General features: G+C 43.4%; 1 protein-coding gene across 4 annotated transcripts in view; it reads right to left on the bottom strand.

Annotated features, from left to right (window-relative positions):
• The window catches only part of LOC6535643 (probable serine/threonine-protein kinase roco5), a 49,009-nt gene that overhangs the window by 12,288 nt on the left and 14,347 nt on the right, over positions 1–22,374 (bottom strand). For 3 of the 4 annotated variants that reach the window (XM_015191765.3, XM_043207110.1, XM_043207112.1), the window contains one exon: positions 3,434–3,555. In XM_015191765.3, coding sequence (XP_015047251.3) covers positions 3,434–3,555 — 122 coding nt within the window. Of the gene's footprint in view, positions 1–3,433; positions 3,556–3,608; positions 3,732–22,374 lie in introns of those variants that run through there. The other variant, XM_043207111.1, reaches the window with a different exon arrangement.

Consider the following 22,374-nt stretch of genomic DNA (forward strand, 5'->3'; position numbering starts at 1 on the left):
AAACAAGGATACGAAACAGGCATTCATCTTATGAATTTAAAAATCCCAACGCGTATGTATTGAAGTATAGTTACCTGTCTAGTTGATTGCATTTTCTAATTGTGAAATGCCGAATACCAATTTAAATTATTGGACACTTTTGGAAACCAGCCCCTTGAAATAAATACATCTACTGCAATTTCCATATTTTCGCAGTGCATGGTGGAGCTGCTGGTGAGTAGAGCATAGAGCATGCCATCTGTCAAGTTGGTGGCTGCCTGGGAGCGGCGACAGCTATAAGTCATGCCATGTGGGTGGGTGGGTGCCGGTGCCGGCGCTCCACCAGTGGGCCAATAGAGGGGGCAACAGGCTGGGCAGGGGTAATGCAATGCAATTGCCTCACACGCTGGCTGTTCTCATTGTGCGACATTCCGCATTACGGCGGGCGCGTGATAAGCCCATAAAAAATACACACCGCCAACGGCAACTGCTCAAATACTCAACTACTCAGTCGGGTGTGTGAGAGTTTCAGTTTCAGCTTTGTGGCCAGTAAGTCACCGATTCGGGCGTGGGCGTGTGTGCATACTATTGGAGACTTGGCCGTACTACATGGCGTGCTGCCGGCTAGAAAGGCGGTTTCAATTACCCAAAGATTAGTTCTATTGACGCTTGACTGCATCGGCGTTACAATCATAGTCGGACTTGAGTTCGAAAGAGGATGCAACGGTACAGCTAGTTCTGGCGGCCAATCAATAGGCTTCATTAGCCGGATCGTGGAAGCCCACCATGGGAGGCGGCGGACCAGTGGCCCGCATGGACGCCCAGCGGTGTAGCTGTTAAAATTTGACAGTTAGCCGACAGTCGCGATCGTTAAGCATCATTAAACATGCCCGCCAACAAGAGCAGCGCCTAACTAACTAACTGACTACTCACTGCCCGTCATTCAGTCATTCGATCATTTGGACGAGCTGCTGGGAGCAGAGTGTTTAGCGATCCTCGTCACTGATAAAATCCCAAACGGGGATCGGGAATGGCGGATCGCGGATCTAAGCGGGGTTCAATCGGGCGGAACACGCATAGGTACTAGTAGCTCACGCATATACTGAGGTAAATAACATCGCTATTTAATAAACACGAAGTGACGGATTTAAATTGGCTGAAATGCACCTATCACAGCTCACCGGTCACAAAAAAATCAATAGCTATCATGTTTATGTGGCTTATTCAGAGTATTACCATCTTTTTTGAAGTGTCAGTACTTTATTGATTGAAGTATAGAAATTTCTGTAAAAACTAAATAGCTTTGAGAAGCTTGAGAAAAAGGAAAATTTTTAAATTCTGTTAATTCCACCATATTGTTTCTGATTGCAACTACTTGTTCTCCCAGTGTCGTATTAATTAGCCCCAGTGTAAATATACTCGTATAAATAGCTTTGCTGCAGGGGATCCATAAAACAAAGAATTAAATGCGTGCGTCTGAATTTTAATTTCACTATCCAGTCGGCCGATGGCGCCACAGCTGCATTCCAGAGTTTTCAGAATTTTCATTTAGTGCCGACGAATAAAGAAAAGTTGGCAGCTGCAGAGTCGCTTTAGACCATGTGGTTGTTGTTACTTCTGTCGGTTGGTTGCTAGTTGCTGTTCCGCTGTTCTGCTGACCCAAATCCATCTCTCATCGAGCCCGGCACACAGCGAAATAAGTTGGCCAGGGCATTTAATCAACAGAATCCGTTGCATTTAATTCCCTGACTGCGATTCGCCGCACGTTTCACTCAGCTCTTTGTCAGCAACAGCCGCTAATGCTAATGACAGATGTCATAAAGTCAGGTGGGTTCTACCTCCAGGATACCTTAGAGTGGGATCTAGTCGCGTTGCCGTAACGGATTCTTTCGGATTATACTCGTACAAGGTTAAAGGTTGAACGCCTGCAGGCGAGCAAGAACCAAAAGAATGGCAACTAACATTAAAGACATGTCTCTTTCCATTTTCGGGGTGTTAACATCGTAAATGAAAGGGCGGGTCCAAACACACGCAAAGAGAAAAAAAGAAAAAGGTCTAAGCCAGAAATTGCATATTCATGGAGGCGAGCAGGAAAAGATGGGAGGTGCAAAATGGATTGGTCTGTCTGGTCTGGCATTTTGCGGAAAAAATTGCAAAAATAGAAAACGGCAACAACAGCCGCAGCAGCAGCACCAGCAGCAGCAGCAAAAAGTCCCTGAGAATTGCATACAATTGAAGTCGCTGCCATCAGACACTCATTGTTGCGTGCAGTCACGTGAGCAAGAAACAAACTAAAAAAAAATAGTATAAATATATTTGAAAAACAGCAAAAAACAAACCCCAGCGAAGTGAGTGAGCTACGCAGCTTGGCAATTAAATCTATTCGAGCCCGACAGACAACAATGTCATGAGGCTTTGCCATATTGTTTCAGTCTTTGCCACTCAGCCAGCCAATTACATCAGCAGTTTTTTCTGTGACCCGTGAGAGGGTCCCCCAAACACTTAACCCCTCGTTCCCCACCAATGAGGAGTAATGCCAACACACCTGGTCACTGCCAAGGTAATTACAGAGAGCCGGTGCAGCCTGAACTTGACCTTTACGCGGAAATGTTTTGTGCGATATTGGTCTTGAACCCGCGCTGAACTCCAAATGGAACTCTTTAAAAATTCCAAAAACAAATGGCCAGTCGAAAAATATAAACAAACCACCGAGACCATAACATATAACAGGTCAATCTCATTTCGGTAAACAGTAAATATTTGCTCAGCATTAATTTGAAAGCACTCACGCTCCCACAAGTACGATTGTGTGTAAAAATTATATCCATAATGATGTCAGTTTAGTCAGCGGTCCCAGAAGCACAGATGTCAAGAGTCACGACAGGCTGAAAGTGAATCATCATACCCCACACTACATGATTATTTCAATTTTAGCATAGGTCAGTATTTTTGATGATGGCAGCAGCGCTGATGCCGCTTCTACCCCTAACAAGTACAAGTTCTGAAATCGAGTGTAAAATATGCAAAACTGAATTTAATCCGACGGGGAACATGGGCATTATTTGCGTAGAATTCAAAATAAAGACCCCGCGCGATGAACCCATTAAATTGTTTACGTAATCCATTTAAATGAATGGTCAATTCGCGTCGAGGTGCGAACTGAATGCGTAAACACAATCGGGCCACATGATCAGCAAAGGCTGAGGGAGTGCATATGTATGTAAATAAATATCATCATCTAGAGTGGACAACAACAAGCATTCATAAGTAACGCAGTCAAGTTTGCAATTAAAATCAGAGAATGAGTCAGACCACCGAGCTTGGCATTGACCCATAAGATGCTTTTGCTTGCTCGCGATTAGAATGAGTATTTTTAGACGATACGCTGGACCACAACAAACATCGTACCCCATAGCCCATAATATCATATGGAATATGGTTATTATACACTTACCTCAATATATTCGCATGCGAGAGTTTGTTTAGCAGCTGCACCTCCCGCAGCATATTCGGTCGATTGGCCCGCAACTGATTCATCTTGAGCACCATCACCTGGCCGGTTGTACGATGTGTGACCTGGAAAATCGGAATCAGAAAACATTGCCAAAATCAGAAACATGAATTCATACATAGCAAGCAGTAGGTAAGTGGCAGATCCATAAATCGTTCTGCCGTTCAACGCCTGACAATTCAAGTGCAAAATGTGAGGACACGGCTAAACTAAACCAGGTACACATGTTCGAATTCATTTTGCAATGTTCCAGGGTCAAGTTCGCGTGGAAAGTTATTGGCGAGTGCACAGCAAATAGTTCGAGAGCTGGAGGATAATTGCATCGAAACAAGTGAGACAACAAGCAAAGTGGTTTTCACGGATTTGTGCAGACCAAATGAAAAATCAATAAACCCGTCTATCTGTATCCAATGCAATTTGATGGTCGGTGGTTAGCGAGCCGGAGACGTCTGCAATCACAATTAAAATTTTAAATTGAATTTGCCCTTTCTAGGTGGCTTGGGTTGGGTTAGGTCCGTACGTACGCCCACCAAGGGATTAATGTCATTTGGTTCGGCTTGTCCGGAATATTCTGGCGTAGGTGCTATTCCTGTACATCCTATACACTTCAGGAAAAATTATAGCCCAAACGTTGCCAAAAGTTAGCCACTCAATAAAGTTGGAAATTTAAACCCCTAACTAGACATGCGAAAAGGTTGAAATCAAGCTGTTGCCATCTAGACTTGAAACATAAGAACAAAGAAAATTTTTTAAGTCAATGCTTTGCCTGTAGTATCTTTATTTGCAGATAATACTTTTGATTTAAGTGGGACTTTTTCTCAGTTTAGAGCTCGTCGGACGTCTGAGCCGGGATTGCCACTTGGCACCAGACAACATTATTCACAATTCACTTAAATAAATAGCCCCAAGTAGCTGCCAAAGCGCACACACGTACACACGTTTATGTGGACCGCCGTCGACAATGGCAACTAGTGTTCAACTCTTCTTGAATTGTATTCTATTTTTACGCCGACAGCAAGCAAGGCAAATAAGTAGTGAAAACAAACAGCAGGCTGAGCCACTTCTACATACTTCTATTCCTTGAGCGCGAATTTCTCGGTTCTTTGCTAATGGCAGCAAATTAAGTTTCTTGTCCCTCGCAATCCCCGCGAGCGAGGTCTATATAGGTGATACGGGCCGGATGGATGGATAGATAGGATACGGGGGGCACTTGGAACCCGGGAACACGTGTGCGTGGGTGACACACACGACGCCGACAACTACTACGATAAAAGCGTCAGTACCATTACTGCAATACCTTTAGGTGTACCTCGTTCAAACAACAGTCGTAACCAAGTCATTGTCGTTCTTTATTGTCCTTTTGCGCTTTTACCTCATTTTGACTGTGAGCTGGCTGGCCTCCATTCTCTAGCTGCTAGCTGCCTTTGCGTCGGTGTAAGCAAATTTATGAAGTTTCTGTTGCCATTTGCTTCAAGATATTCGCTTACGCCCAGCGGGCAAAGTCCAATTCACGGCGGTCTGCAGTCATGGGTTGTTTTGCTTGTTGTCTCCGCCGGCAGCAGCATGTGGCAATCAAAATCAAGGGGGGGAAGGAGTTGGTTGAGGTGTTGCCAAGATTCTTAACTCGGCTCAGAATTCGATTTCCGCTTTGTGTCACTTTATTTTCGGCTAGCTCCTCATGTCATTCGCTCATTTGCTTATCTGCCACTCAAAAAGCTTTCAATATGCTTATGCCTTATATTTATACCTACAAAATCGGCTCATAATGCTGACACACCCAGCCGGATGGACTCGAAAGTTCTTTTTTAAATCGCTGTTCATCATACTGATTTTACTGGCAAGACTAATTGTGAGTAAATCAATTTAAGTTTCACTAACTTTGAAATCTTCTATATATGACATATTTATGGCAAGCTTGCAATGCCATAGAATATGCAAGTGCTTTTGCATTCTAACGATTAAGTTAAATAATATTAATACTGTTTTTATTTCTACAACAAATTTTAATTTTCTGGCAATCTTGATTTCTGAAAGTTTCTACCTAGAGAAGTACCAATGTATTTCTTGCTTTAATTGCCTAATCACTTGTGCGTGACCAATAAAGTCGATGGCTTTGCGTCCGTTTGATTTGCATAAAACGAGCCCGTACCTTACAGACATTCTGTCACACAGCCTGTCATCCCGACCGACAGGCCATCAAAAGAGCCACTCCCCAGTGTCCATTGAGTGTTTGCCGTGACAATTAAACCATTAAATGCGTTTTAGAATGCTTTAGAAGCGCTTAATGAGCGCAGCAGATGAAAAGAGGCTGTGCAGTTTCCACAAAATGCACGTCGGCTATGTGGTGTATTTACCCAAAAATGTTTGAACCGTTCGTGCCGCAGACAAAGCGAATGAGCCGCCTCTCCTCTGCCTGGTGCAGTGGACCAAAAAGTGGCACGTCCGTGTTCCTAAGTCCGAAGAGCCAGTCTGCAACTGTGCTAAAAGATAACTTACTCCAGCCACCACATATGTGTGTGCTGTGTGTGTGAATTGATCTTTTGCTCGGCGGCCAGCTTCAAAGACCGTGCATTTGGTTGGCTGTTCCGTTGGCTGGTTGGTCGGCTTCTTATTGAAAAGCGTTTAGGCCAGCAATGACGTGAGAAAAGAATTACACGCGGAACACAAACATACTCGTACATCATAGCCGGCATCGATGGGCTTCCAAAATAATCAATTACGGACGAAATCCGAAAAGGAAGGTGGTGTTCCAGTGAAAGAAGCCTCCATTGATCTGGGTCGTGTGTGGGAAAGTTATTCCCAAGATTGGATTCTAAAAGCTTTTTACCAGCTTAGAAAAATCCCGAAACTTTTCCCGAAATCCATCGTTTAATTTACCCCAAATGTGTGATAAACAATGGCCGAGCGTAAACAACAGAACGAAAATTTTGTTTAAAGCCATCATAAGACATAAGAGCATTTTGAACTTCTTGGTTCTGTTTGCTTATTGTGAAGCATGGAAACGCTTTTAATTTTTCGTTTGCACTTTAAATAATGTCCAACTTAAAGTTCCGTCGCCGAAGACTGCAAATAACCGCAGGAGGTGAGAGTGAAGTCACTGTGCTCCGTTCTGCGCATTCAAATGAAACGCATCATATGATTATTACTTAACCAGTTTTAATGGCCAGCTGAGGCTCCTCATCTCCTCATCGCGTTGCATCGATGGTTATGTCAACAGGCAACAAGCAGCAAGCAGCAGGCATTTCGGCATGCAAACAAATTTCATGTCTTTTGCCGTAAAATACTCGTATTTTCACTTTCAGTTGAGGCAAAAATGAAAACAACAGCGCCACAATAAAAATGGTGGCGGTTGCGGAAACAAAACAACAACGAAAGTTGCCGCACCACCTCGCCAAAAAACATCCTTTTTGACCAAAAGTCCAGGCTTTGGCCGAAAACCAGTCGCCGCGACTCGCGACTTGCGACTCACACTGACATTTGAGCCGGCGGAAAGGAAAAGATACAAAAAACCAACCAAAAATTGGTAATCGGTAAGCGGAGAGAAAACCCCGCTCATTTCTGGCCTGTTTGCTTGTTACATATTTGTGTATTATCGTTGGCCAAAAAACGCGTTTTCAGCCAAACGGACGCGGCATGGGGCACACGTGTGACATTCGATCTTCAACTCGATTGCACCGGCTATCACCGACTACCGACTAGTTGCTGGTGATGAAAATATTCCAGCTATTTCCACGGCGATGTTGCGTTTCGTTTTGCTGCTTGACAAATACTTAATGCGATTTACAGTTGGGTTTTTTCATTCACCAGAGAGCCAGGGTACGAGCCTGCCTGGTCAATCATCTTTCACATGGCAGCGTGTTGTGGCAACACCAGTTAGCGGTACAATGTCACCGGCGGAACGACTTGGAGGCAGTGAGTCTGGCCAAAACGTGTTCTGGCACACTCCGTCGCGTTTTTCACACCGCTGCGCAAACCCAAGCCCAAAGCCTAGAAATACGCAATCCGACGACGAAGAAATGTCGGCTAAAACCATGTAAGACAAATATTAGGCGAGGTGTTGCTGCTACCAACTTCTGGTCATTCCCATTCCCAAGTTGTTGGCAGAAAAAGAACCAGCTGGCGAGCTGAGAGCTAAGAGCCAAGAGCTGGAAGCCGGCTTTTGAATGGAATTTAACCCAGTTTGCTTTCTTCTTTCTCGATGGCTGGCTTGTTGTCTTCATTTCTTCATTTCTACCACGCCAACTGGCTTTTCAGTTTGCTTTGGGCGTCAGGGGCCGCTCTAAATGGCCTTTATTGCTATGGTCAGTTATAACGAGCCAATGGAGAGACAGGTGACTTTGTTTGAATATTTGCATGGAGCTGAAAACGGGTTAAATGGGGATAACATTGCACGCTCTATTGTCACGAGAACGAGCGAAGTATAATTAGGATTCAGGTTAAACTTATAAGAATTGTGTGTGCTGCATACCATTTAATTTACTTTTTCCTATAACCCATACCTACTATTGTTGAAAAAACTAAAATTAACCTTGACAGCTGCACTGACGTATACACAAATATTTTTAGACATTATGATACGGTCAAATCTTTTTAGCCTTATCTGGCTGAACATATATAAAACCTACTCTCGTGTTATATCAGCACAGTCAAGTACTAGGATTATAATTCAATGGGTAATCTAATCAACGGGCCAGCGAGTTTCGGGCCCCTCTTATCGGCCCATGGAAAGTTCAACTGCCCAAGGTCAAACTTATGATAGGGCCATAAAGATGCATCCGTTGGCTGAAGGGATGGAGATCCGGGGATCCCGAATTAATTAGCCAAAAGGCGAGAGACCGTGTGCATCAATCACCATAAACATTTATTAAGCCGACAATAGCGGAACACAATTGCAGATAAAACCCCAGCCAGCCCCCAAATAAAAGATATATATCTCTATATTATGCCCCAGCCGCAAACAGAGTCGTAAACAACGGCAAAAAACCATAAGCTCAAGTGCCGTTTTAAGCGATTTCGAATTTGGTTTTCATGTGAAACGAGCGGAATTCGTTGTTGCACCTTGTACATTCACACCATCACTATTTCTTTTTCCAGATGGTTTAATGGACGGTGGGCGGTACCATGTGTGTGTGGGCGACCAGGAAGTTTCCATTTTGAGGAGTGCAAATCAAAGAATATTTGAGGCTTCGAGCGGAGACGTGTGTTGCAAGCTGCAATTATCGGGGGCAAGACACGGTTTCAGATTTATGCAACCTTTTATTGAACTTGTTGGGTAATGTGGTGTGTGTGTGTGCCTCGGACATCAGATGATTATTATGGTTTGTGGCCGTGTGTTTGTGCTTTTAATTGTTAACGGAAGCCTTGGCGCAGTTATGTAAATCTTTTTGCTTTTGCTTGGAATGTTTTTTATCTGTTTTTTTGGCGTTTGCCGTTTTTTGTTTGCCATACTGCTCCTGCCTGTTGTTTCACCTTTTCCTTTGTGGCACATGTTTAACAAAATTTTATTTCGTGTTAAGCAAATAATTTAACAAGTAAACTGTTGTTGCCATTAGATGTTGCCGGGGCAGGAAGCAACAAAGGCAACAGCTGCAACTACAACAGCAACAGCTACAGCAGCAGCAGCAGCAAGCTCACGCATATTGCACAACTTTTAGTGGGAGGATGAGGTGGGAGCTGGCAATTTCTTTTTCCAGTCTGTTTTTTGTAACTACAGCAATTATTAGCTGTTAGTTGTAGGCAACATGGAAATTCGATATAAAATTGAAAAACCCGCGGTAAGAAGTGAGTGTTTGACGGAGGCGGGGACAATTAACGCATACTAAACTCAACTCAAACCGCTATGCATCACGAACACGCGGAAATTGCCAGTACATCTCATGCATTTATCAGCTAAGCTCGAAGTAATAATAATAACAAACATTGCATAATCAATTAAATCTGACAAGGAGGCCTCACTGCTATCAGCCTTCGAGATCACCTTCAGCAGTTCATTGCACGTTCGTTCGCTGTCTGGCAAGCTGGCTAGATGGGTTGGACGACTATCTGGCCGTCCGTCTCCGTCTATAACTAAGTATAGTTTAATGGCCAGTGTTATGTCACCGTCATCCCCCTACCCACCCATCCATTTTAAAGACCCCGTAATGCTGTTCTCACGAGCTGAGAGACTCTAGGACTCGCTTTAATGACATCGGACGACAGCAGAAGTTTACGATTACACGACTGGCGTCGTTTGGGCCATAAAAAGCATTCAAAATCGAACACGTTTTACATATTGAATTGTAACAATGTCACAATAGGAACAATCCAGCTATCCAGCCAGCCGTCATGTGTGATGACTCGGCAACTGGAGATTCTTTTCAGTTTCAGTTCCAGTTTGAGGTGGGTCGCATCTTAGCCCGTGCATACGCTTAAGGGTTCGTGAGCGGGGTCTTTTAGGAGCGCTGTTCCTACTGCTCACCTCTGAAATTAATAAACTGGACTACGTGCCTGCCATGGATACGGAATGGTTGTTTGTTTAGGTGAGGCGCACGACGACGACGACAAGACATTCTTGGCTGGGATCGAACCTGATTTGTTTATGGGCTTGCCCAGATGCATATTTTCCCCTAGATCTATTAAAACCTCTACACGGAGAACGTCGACGACCCCCGCCAAGACCCAAAGTCTTAGTACAACTATTACCTACCCGCCGATCCGAAGGTCATAGTTATTGATTATCGTATTCTTGGGGTATCAATCATTTGCGGTTGTGGAATGTGCTGAAATGGGCAATCCGCGCACAATACTGTACAAGATATATATACACGTAATGACTTAATAATTTGCCGAACAATATATTAGACTGATTTATAGTGTCCGAGTGCTATCTCTGTCTCGCTTCGCCTCTATTTGTGTACTTTACTTTACGATACTCCGCTATACCGTACAATAATAAAATTAAAAGCCGCTTAACTTGTTTACTTTTGCATCAATGGCATGGCAAAAGACATAATAAATGGGTTAAGCAAACACACTCTCACAAACGCACCTACAAAGCAGCAACGTCATTAACCGACCACGTTTCGGGCCCGTTGAGTGCCTCAGATAGTTGAGGGATCTTAGATTGCAGATTGTACGTAGCACTGGCACTAGCACTACTCGCGGAACGATTGCATGGGCATTATGGTTTTCAGTTATTTCGTTTTCTTTAATATTCGGCGCGGAAAAAACACCCCAAGGTAGTTCCGCAAAACTCTGTCGGCTAAATTTGAACGGGGTGCCTTAGAAAGTGTTAGAAACACTCACATGACTGAGCTCTTAATGTCTGACTCACAGGGGAGATATATTCACAAATTATAATAAAATAAGTGCACTGTTATAGTCAGTAGGAATGATGCAAGCAAACGAAATCAACTGTCTCTCCGTTTTGTTATCAGTTCTATCACGTAAAAGTTTTGTGCTATACTAGAGCCACAATCCATATTTATGAGGATCGCGCCATTGCCACCGTGTATTAGAAATAAATTAATCTTCAATACATGGTTAAGGCAAACAAATGGATAAATGTAACACAAAATCAATTAAAGACGTCTTGTTCTACATGAGCAGCAGCTATAGACGCCTCTATATATGTGTGCATATGTATATATACTAGTATGTATGTACATCGACAAGTCGCCTCCTCTAACAAACTGTGCTAAATACCAGAAATGAAATAAAAACAAAAACCGCACAAGACAGTGCAAGCTGTTAATTGGATGTGGCGACTGTCAATCGATAGGTGGAAGTGAAAAGCCAGAGCAGAACAGAACCGTATATGTACCAGTACTAGTACCAGTACGTATACCTCCCCGATTTCCAGTGCGTTTCTCAAGTACATACGTCAGCAACAGGGATTAGGGGTGTGCTGCGATATAATTTGACCTTAGAGCCACTAAATTGATCGAATTGGCAATTGAAAGGGGCTTCGATGGAGTGGGAAAACACACTTTTATCGAACAGAATGGCAAGTTTCCAGTTTTAATTTCATTCCATGACGGCGCCATACAACCCCTTCTTGCCACTAAGCTTTTTGATCGCATATGCGCGGCGAGTAAGTCATACAATTTAATTGCTTTTATCGCACGCTTTAAATCGCAAACATCAATGGCTGTGGGCTCTGTCTATTAAATTAGAAAAGCACGCGTGTTTGTGAGTACCTTTTTGCCTCAGACAAATGCACTCACACTCTAACGAATAACAGATGCATTTGGCCAGTTGTGACACGTCCCTGTAATTAAAATCAACATAAAATCCAGACACACGCCTTCCGCTGGCTTACCCATCCCCATTCCTCTCTTTTTATTAAATGACAACAACAAGCATTTCCGTTTCCATCGCTTTCCTCCGGCTATTTCACTAAGTGTGGCGCATTTGCCATAAGCGTCCCAGCGCCCATGTCGCCTCCATTCCACTTGGCCCAAAGACCAAACAGGGCAAGCCGATCCAATCAAGACGACTTGGGTCTCTTCGGATAGGATCGGTGCCCGTTGCATGGCGACCATAAAAGGGTCACTGGCATGCTGCTGGCGATTAGCTCAAGATGCCATGCGAAAGGGTTTTCGACTCCCTATTTGGCTAGAGAAAACTCAGACGATATGGGAAAGTTTTATGGCAACACGAAAATGGGGAATACTCTATCTTCACTCAAGAAAAAAGATTTATAGAAGTTCTAACTATCTGTGTTCCTTTATAAATTGAAACTACTTGTATCCATTTTGGATTCGGATCTTTATACCCGTTACTCGTAGAGTAAAAGGGTATACTAGATTCGTTGAAAAGTATGTAACAGGCAGAAGGAAGCGTTTCCGACCATATGAAGTATATATATTCTTGATCAGGACCAATAGTCGAGTCGATATGAGCATGTCCGTCTGTCCGTCTGTTTGTCCGTCCGTATGAACGCTGTGATCTCAGGAACTACAAAAGCTAGAAAGTTGAGATTAAGCATACAGACTCCAGAGACATAGACCCAGCGCAAGTTTGTCGATTCATGTTGCCACGCCCACTCTAACGCCCACAAACCGCCCAAAACTGCCACACCCACACTTTTGAAAAATGTTTTGATATTTTTTCATTTTTGTAATAGTCTTGTAATTTTCTATCGATTTACCAAAAAACTTTTTGCCCCGCCCACTCTAACGCCCACAAACCGCCCAAAGCTGCTACGCCCACACTTTTTAAAAATGTTTTGATATTTTTTCATTTTCGTATTGGTCTTGTTAAATTTCTATCGATTTGCTAAAAAACTTTCTGCCACGCCCACTACAACGCCTACAAACCGCCAAAAACTGTGTTTAAGACTCTCCTCCCTTCCACTAGCTGAGTAACGGGTATCAGATAGTCGGGGAACTCGACTATAGCGTTCTCTCTTGTTTAATTTTCTTTTAAGGCTTTTAGGGCTGGTAAGGATCGTGCATATCCCTAGATTGTAGTGCACCCTGCAGCAAGAGTATTTCAGCTACAGAGCCGACAAATCTCTGGAGAGATCTTTGGCACAAAGAGCTGCATTCGAGATCCACGCAATTTCCATACCCAGAACGGCTCGAACTTTGTCGGCTTGTTAAGTGCGCGATCGGGTACGAAATGTAATTGGTTTGGCGCGTTAATAATCAATTGGCGTTTACATTTTAAATGTGGCATGCCGCGGCGGCTGCGTTTGTTCTCCCAGCGAGACACCGAGGAATGCCAGGCAGGCCAAACGGAGCCAGCACTGCAAACTCTCCATTGAGATCGTGGCGACGTCTCAGCTTTGCCGTCTGCCTTTGATGAAGTGCCACATACTGCCCGTTGCCACAGTAGCCAGTCCGTATGATGGAAGACTCACGCCCCCTCCCTCCTGACCCTTTTCACCAACAGAGTTTTCGTTTGTGCAACTCATGTCAAGTGGGCCGGACTGGTCGGCGGCTACACGTGTCGCCCAACGTCATCGCCATCGCCAGCACCCAACTAGTTCTAATCGAAGCCGGATCGCATTACACGGTACAAAATTATATCATGTCGTTAACTATCATTTTAAAACTGTTCTACCTAGGTTTGTAGTTAAACTAAATATTTCTTTTCTGTAAGCTGAATCAATCTACTTGTCTTAAGATACGTCCTAGGATAATCTTGCAAGATAAGCAACTTATTTCCTGATGTTATTTAGTGAAAATTAGTCCATGAATTTAAAACTTCGAGCAAAAACACCACATATTTCAAGTGACAATCGCAATATGAACAGAATCAAATCTGCAGATCAGGGCATGCAAAAGCCCAGTTGTAATTTGAGACGTTCTGTTGGATCAATGGGATAAGAATTTGTTCTTAGTGCAGAAACCTGTTGGACTGGATCGATTGGTGGCGTTTCAAGCTCAAGTCCATCAATCAGCGGCTTGTTTAGCAGGTGAGTGAGCCATGGGCTGCAGAGCCGGGCTAAAATAGCTTTTTAATTGTTGCAAATATTTATAGGAAATTTCTCACGCATAGTCAAATCGTGTCGTGCAAATTACCTGGTTTCAGTTACCTGACTCACTCAAATGTCGTGCAATTAAAATCCAAGGATTTGACAATAAGGAACGAAAAGCTCACCTGAAAGCAGAGAGGGAAAAACATTTATTAATTCGGTGCTACGCGTGGTGGCAATGAACTTAACTTCATTTAACAATCTACTTTTGATAATTAAAATGTGCGCATAAATTATTGTGCACTTCGTAAGCAATCAGAAGCAGAAACAAAAAGTAAAAACATCACTGCAAACGCTCCACATAAAGAAAGTCGAGAAGAAAGAAACATAAAAACACAAAATAAACAATTTAATTACGCATCGTTTGCACATCGAGTGCGGGCCACACAAAAGTGAAATGCAGTTATAAACTCTCAAAATGAATAATCTTATATTGCTAAAGCAAACAAACAAAGATACGGCCCACAACAGTTGGCTGCACATTTGAAATTGGCCAAGAGAGCGGGCAAGAAAGCCCGCTTCAAATTCATTACGTTTTCTTATGTTTTCAAATGTGAGAAAATTTTTGAGATAAATTCCTGACTCTCACCTGGAAGTTTAATTCATAAACACGAGGGCAATAAATTATTTTGTATTGGAAAATCCTACGCAGATGCCTGCTGATGTCGCGTGTAAGTTAGTTCAAAAAGAAAGTCTGCACTATTATTGCTTTGTTTCGTTTTCCCCACCATTGTTAGCGGCTTTCAAAATATTTCTGCTCCTTTGACAAATTGCGGCAAATACGTTTCGAAAATAACTGAAAAACAAGAGAGAACGCTATAGTCGAGTTCCCCGACTATCTGATACCTTTTACTCAGCTAGTGGAAGTACGGGAGAGAGTTTTCAACACTGACAGTTTTTGACGGTTTGTGGTTTGTGTTAGAGTGGGTGTGGCAAAAAGTTTTTTGGCAAATAGATAGAAATTTACAAGACCAATACAAAAATGAAAAAAATATTAAAACATTTTTCAAAAGTGTCGGCGTGGCAGTTTTGGGCGGTTTGTGGGCGTTAGATTGGGCGTGGCAACATGAATCGAAACACTTGCGCTGCTTCTATGTCTCTGGAGTCTGTATGCTTAGTCTCAACTTTCTGGCTTTTGTAGTTCCTGAGATCTCGACGTTCATACGGACGGACAGACGGACATGGCCAAATCGACTCGGCTATTGATCCTGATCAAGAATATATATACTTTATATGGTCGGAAACGCTTCCTTCTGCCTGTTACATACTTTTCAACGAATCTAGTATACCCTTTTACTCTAGTAACGGGTATAATAAATCAGAAAACTTAGTCAAAACCGCGGACAATGACAATGAAGCCGATCCGCAGCACAGCAGCTTCAGCAGCGACATCTGCATAGCATCTTGTCATGTCGCTTGTCGCTCAACTTTTACAACGCGCTCCTCTCTGTTTTTATTACTCCATTGCTGGGGAGGGATATGAATGGTTGAATGCTCGGATAGTTGGATGGGTGTCTGGATGGAGGAAAGCCTGCGACATGTCAACTATTTCAAGGCTAAATCAGCGAGGCAGCCAGTCGTGTGTCAACAATGTTTCACCCTCGCCAACCAAGGGGGCCATTGAACCCCGGACTGCAGCTCGGATTTATGGAACAAGTCGGAATGCATTTGCCTGTCATTTCGTTAATTGAAAGTTGGTGACAACAAACAGCAGAGGAAGTCGGGACGGGCCTCTCGGTGAGTAATTTCATTTGGATATCCTTCATTCCAAGCACTCTGAATTTCACCCAGATGGAATGCAAACAAAATTGTACAAGCGGACTAACTAAAAGCAAACTCGCAATCAATTAGAACAAACAGAGGTCTGTTTTCCCAGGCCCATTTGGCGACTCGTTAAAATAGCTTACTCACAAACACCGCCGCACCCTCACTGCCACAAAAAGTGTTGCTCATTATTTTTCGGCCTTTCAGCCTTTTTGGTTGGTTTTTCTGCTGTGTTTTTCCAATGCGTTCGAAAATAAATAATAATAATAAAGTTGCACGCTACCCATACTCGTACGTGTACGAATTTAAATGAAGGCAAAACCTCTTTTTTGGGACATTTGCTGGGAGCAGCCGTCAAATCGTCAGATGCGTTTCGTTGCCTCATAAAAAAGCCAGTCTGGGCTTAGAAAATGCAACAAAGGAAAATAATAACATTTCGTGGTTTCTGGCGCCGTGACAAATTTAAATGAGCACTACTTTTGGGTGCAGTCCCTGTGACACCACAACAACGCCAAGAAAAAACGAAAAAAAAGGGCAACAGCATATATAGTAATTATAATGGGGTCATATATTACTAATGTGTTTGGATCGCCGGCGTCTGCCCGAAGCTCCGAAATGAATCAATGCAAAACTATGAAATGCATATCGCAACGACAGCGGCGCAGCAAAAGCAACAACAGTGACTACACAGTTGACAAGCGTTTCCCGCGGCGCACAGTGGGCCAAACCGATGAATTTTGGGGTAAAAAGAGAAGTACTATAAAGGGACAAAACAAGCCAATTTTGACCAAAAAAAAATCCCAAATGCTAGGATTTTTTCAAAATGGAAATTCCTATCAGCTAGTATTCTTTTGAAACTGCAGCCCTGAATCCATTTTCCATAATCATTCTTGTTGCCATTGTCTTATTATCATAATGGGTATTGGGAAACTAATTGTTGAAATATAAGATATAATTTAAAGACTTGTTTCAGTTATCATATACCCACTACCGACCCACTGTGCTGCAACGCTGGCGATGAATCAGTTCTACAGCGGATGGAGGCAGGGCAATCATCGTCGTCGTGGCGCAATATGCTCAAGGCCTTGTGTCAGAATTTTTATGAATGAACGCGAGAAGGCATACAATTTACACGTATTGAGTGCGCTTAAATGCTCCGCCAATCGCCGACGAGCAAAACTGAAGCAGATAGCTGAGATCTCAAAAGCTAAACTATTTGCCAGCATCCTCGGTGATTTCGAAATTCGCCAGAGTTCGCTGAAAAGCCAATGCAATGGCTATAAGATAGCGGGGTGCATTGAACTCCAGCATCGGACGGATCAACCAGTTAAGCAGTCAAACAAACGTTTAAACGCTCAACAGTCAATTCCATGCGACTCCATTCAATTCAATTCGAGTATCTGCTAAAAGCAGATATTACCAACTGGCTTTTGCCAGCCCGTTTGGCCGTTGCCTATTTGGTAGGATATCGTGTTGGCCGCGGTTCGTTTTTGGGCGGCCCCATCCTCCAAAAAGCGAGTGTGTAGCCGGTCACGTTTCAACTATCAACTTGAAATGGTTTTTTGATTGGCCATCCCCCCAGAGCAATGCCTATATAGTTCTCGAAATGCGGAAGTTATGTGCTAGCCAAGATTAACCTGCGCCCTCCTCCCTTCGTTAATGGCGTATATTTTCTAATAAATTTTCGAACACACTGAAAAGTACATTGCAGCGTTAAATCAATAAATTGCGACGGGCCATCTATGTATGTGGCCATGTTGTTGCTGGCTGGTGTTGTCTTCCCCATTAGACAACAGGCTGTGCAATCTTTAGTGTCGTTTGTCACCATATTTGCCACTGCAGTTGACACTGATGGGGGACCAACAACCGAGAACCACACTGCAACCCACCCAGACAGCCAGCCTCTGCGGTCAGCTCCGTCTGGGTCTATGTCTACACTGAGAGAAGTGCACTTTGAAGTCGAGTTTAAGGTAACACGTTGCACTGGGATCGTAGATCCCACGGAAACCACTTTGTGCGCTTTATCAATATGATATTGATGTGCATATGCAAATCCCCGGCTAATTCTACATTTTCCCTCAGTGCATTAAAGCCACCACCAAACTTGTTGCTGCCTGCGCCCTTCATTAATCGTGAAGCTGGTTGGGAAAATACAACTGTGTATGCGGTGATGGCATTTGATGTGATCCTGGCCCTGCGGGCTCTGACTGACTCCCCTGGGTGAGCAGCGCAGGTTTTCGGTTGCGATTCTGTTTGGTTGACTGGAATTTGATTATGCACCAGACAACCAACCAGTGTTTGGAGCTACGGGCATTCTGTACCATTCCCATTTTGAAACCCATTCCCATTTCCTATTTCCATTCCATGGTTGCATCTGCGCCAAAGCGTCGAGTGCAACTTGTCATTGTTTATCTGCTGTGGCAGTGCTCGATAGCTCGTTGTGCTTCTGCTTCTGCTCCAGCTTCTGATTCTGATTCCGCTTCCGCTGGATGGTGCAGCTCAGATGTTCCTGTTGCAGCTGCCTACAATGCAACATGACTTGGTTGTGCCATTTTCATTTCCATTTTCTTTGCCTGCCTGCCCAACTGCAGCTTATCTAAAAAAGAAGGGGCAAGAAGGGTTTGGCGAACCCGGGGTTCCATGTCTTGTCGTTCACCATTGCTTCTATTAAGGGTTTTCCCTGCCTCTGAAGAGGCGGCCATAGAAGTGCCCGCGTCCAAAGTTCTCCGCTGCTGCTGCTAATTAAAAGAGCCGGCCAGAGACTAGATACATGCGGGATCCACTCCGAAGAACGTACACGGAAAAAAAAAATTATTTAAAAATATGATTTAAAGCAAAAAAAAAAAAAATTTCTTACATTTTTACTGTACCCCATTAATTATCATTATATTTAATATGTGTGATGGTAGTCCAATGGTGACATTAGTTACTAGATTCCTTTGCTTGTTTCAACTATTTTCACAGTGTCGCTTAGTAAGTGATATCAAAGACAGGCATCGCCCAAGACAAAAACAAAACACGAACTGCAACTGCAACTGCAGCAACATCAGCCCCAGAAACGTCGAACATCCATCGCAAAGGGGCAGTGCTTGGGTGGCAGCCTGTTAAATGCATTTGCTGCCCTGACCCCTATTGTGACTATCAGGCCATTTGGCGGAAATTTAAATTTAATTAGAGCTCTGCCCAAGTCTGAGAACGGGAAACACAAACTCCGGGACTGGGACTGGGACTCGGACTCGTACTTGTTCCCGCAATCGTATCGGCTTGTTAGGACGGTCGTTGGGTCTTTGATGACTCTCAATTGAGGAATTGAACAAAGCAATATATTAGAAGACTTCGATAATATTTTTGATATACTGGAACAGAGAACGACAACGGATGCGTGGGAATACACAGTCAGAGCTATAAACACATACATTGTTGCTATACCAAATTCATTTGTTTTCTTTATGTCTCTTTATTTCTGTTTAAAGGGTAGATATTCGAGATGTTCACTGTCCCACGGATTTATGGTGGAAGATAGTATCTATATTCTGTATGGGGGTGTGCGCATTATAGCTGTCATTTTACTATTGTCAGATAGTTTATTTGCATACTTATAGTCGTTGTTTCATTCGTTTTGTTTCGTCCAATTTGCGCCACAGGCCGCTGATGAATCGCTGCTGGTGGCATGACGCAGTTCACATACCGGCAATACATATATTCATCTATGACCAGACAATCGGAAAAAGAGAGCGCCGAAAAGTACGCACTTGAGGCACTTAAAATATAATGTGATTGGGAGAAAAGGGAGAAAGGGTTGAAGAATAGACATATGATATATGCACGGATGGGTTCCTCAAGGGGAGCAACACTTTAAAGGAAATTTTTAATTTTAAAATGATCTGACACTCAGACAATTGAGTTATGACAGCTGGCTGAGTGTTTAGTTCTGTTAAAGTGCTTCCCCAGATGCTCCAACATGATATGGGATACCTAGATCCATAGATAGATACAATTCGGGCATTTCCAAGCCAGAGTTTGCCTGAGTTTCACCCGTTTGGAGAGTTCGGTCAATCAATTTGCCTCAACAAATTTGCAGCACAAATAGAAACGCTTAGATATTTAACCAAATGGTCAATTGTCACGCCAATTTAAGACGCCAAAGTCTCCTTTGCGACTGCCGCTCGACGCGGTGATATTTTCCCCATTCAACCCGATTTGTTTGTTTTATGCCGCGAGCCAAAACCAAACTGACCATGAAACAAACAGCCAGATAGCTCTAAGCGGCCAGTTCAATACGGAATATTTGAAAATATGTCTCTGACTGCTCTGCGCCGCGCTTCACCGCTTGGAAGGGTATATTAAGTTCAAGTGATTTGTAATATGGGAAAAAAAAACAACATTGTGAGGCCGGCGATTTTATTTACATTTAGTTGATGGATAGCTTTGGCTAGGGACCCCTGGATAAACCACAATTAATTACGATCCAGCGAGAGTCGATCGATTGCCGTGTCCCGGTCTTCGGCTTTGACTTTGCCTCCGACACTGGCCGATATTATCTAGACCTCGTCTCGAGTTTTTTGGAAATATTCTGGGCATTTGTTTTTCAACTCCAACTGTCAGGGATAGTTTTTCAAATAAACACGCACAAGCGTTCCCCTCGATCGGTAGTTGTAGTTGCGTTTTTCGCTGGAAATCATTGGGGGAGAGTGCTTTCTTTTTGAGCGATGCGTGCCTACAAAGGCGCCCTCCGAGTTCAATGGCCGCGGTCAGCCAAGATCGTTTGTAAGCCCCATGGGAAGGGGGTAAACCATTGGGTGTATATTGTACATACAGTGTGCATATGTTGGGCATAAAGCTGCTTTATCCTGGGGATGCGGTCTAGGGCATTTTACTATGCTTTTGTACTCCGATTCTGTATTGTGTGCTCGCCATTCATGGGCTTTTATTGTTTGCATAGCCAGATGTTTAAGACCGAAAATGTCGTTAATTGACTTACTTAACTCTCCACTCCCACAGAAAATGGCAATTAGATGACTTAATGCTCATGTGGCCAACTGGCTGTTTGCAAAATGAACGAGTTAATTGAAATTATTCCGATATTAAGCCACCTTGCGCAAAGTTTTCCTTTGGGCTTAATTGTTTGTTTACACCTAGAAAGATAAGTAAATTTGTGCTGTTTCGCTGTTTTGCTGTTTACGATCTGGAATATGGAGTGAGAACAATAAAGTATGCCACAATCTATATATAAAGCCCAATTTATGGGTATGCACTCCCCAAATACACCCATTCTTTCCTGAATATTTGCATAGCCAATAAAGAAGGCCCCAAGTCTGACACATCGGACAACTGACAAAGCCAGGGAGCACAGTCCATGGCGAATGGAGCATCTTCAGGGCGGAGTAGTGGAGATTAAGTTAATTACAATTTCGCGCTGCTCTGGCAAAGTCAGCCAACCTGGCCAAGCTGGTCAAGCTGTACATGCTGGCAACATGCAACCAGCAACTTGCAACATTTTAGCCATTGCCACTGAACTTAATCGCTGGGCCAGGGCAGTGTGGGAACGCCTATGCCATCGATAACTATATATATATATACATTCGTTGACCAACTTTTGAAGACACCAAACAATACCCAGTGCAAGACGGTACACCCATTCTTCCATTCATAGGTCGTCGACGTCGGGCACCCACGTAGCAAAACAAAGCAAAAAGCGAAACTAAATCGTGATTTATGATGATTATATTTGAATTACTCATTGTCTCTCACACTCCAAACATCCCAGATTCGGCTTCAAATCGGCCGAACATTTGGCTCTAACGAACGATTTTATTTTTATTTCATTGCAAATAAATAAAAATCAAAATTGGGACTCACTGGCAGTGGTGGTGCCCTGACCATGACCATGTTGCAGCTGTTGCAAATGCAGTTTTCCAGCGAATCGTGTTAGAAGATCTGCTCTGAGGTGGAAAAGGCACCCAAAAAAAAGGGAGCTCGAGTGCAGTTTCTCTTTGGCTCCCCTTCGGGGCCAAGTTCTTCGTCGCAGTGCATTGGGTCTGGGTCTGTAGGGCGCCGGGAAAGTTAATTAATTTTCCAGCGAAAGTTGCCTTAATTAATGCACATCAGACTGCATTTTGGGGGCATCTAAACTCGCCAACCATAAACCCTCATCCACGGACGGCAACCCCTTAAGCCCCTTAAAGTTCATATTACCAAAGTCCTGGCATTTGCTGTTAGCAGCGTTTTAAGTTACAGTTTCACTTTTTAATTAGGCCCCGCCCGGGCCAGACGTCTATGCAAAGTCGAATAGAGAGCACCAGAGGCAGCCCATGGAAAGGAAATTTTAATTAAACAGTCTGCGAGGGCTGGCACAACCAGCAACCAAACCAAATAAACCAAATAAAAAGCACATCGCACAACAAACTCCCATAGTCGGAGTCACAGAACTGCGAGTGCTGGCCAGTTGCGAAAAATGTTTCAAAGGGCTTGGCCCGGAAAAGGAAGCGGCCCTTTTCAGAGAACAAAATACAAAAAATAGACTGTACTGGAAAAATATCTCTAAAGCGCTGCCAAGTACTCACCAAAGATTGCTCTAGGAAGGCCTAAAACTTACAACTATAAGTAAACCTCTAGAGCAAGTCAACAAGTGAAATGTTGATTAGTTAATAGTCGTAAA

Source organism: Drosophila yakuba, chromosome 3R (assembly GCF_016746365.2).
Source record: "Drosophila yakuba strain Tai18E2 chromosome 3R, Prin_Dyak_Tai18E2_2.1, whole genome shotgun sequence".
Lineage (NCBI taxonomy): Eukaryota > Metazoa > Arthropoda > Insecta > Diptera > Drosophilidae > Drosophila > Drosophila yakuba.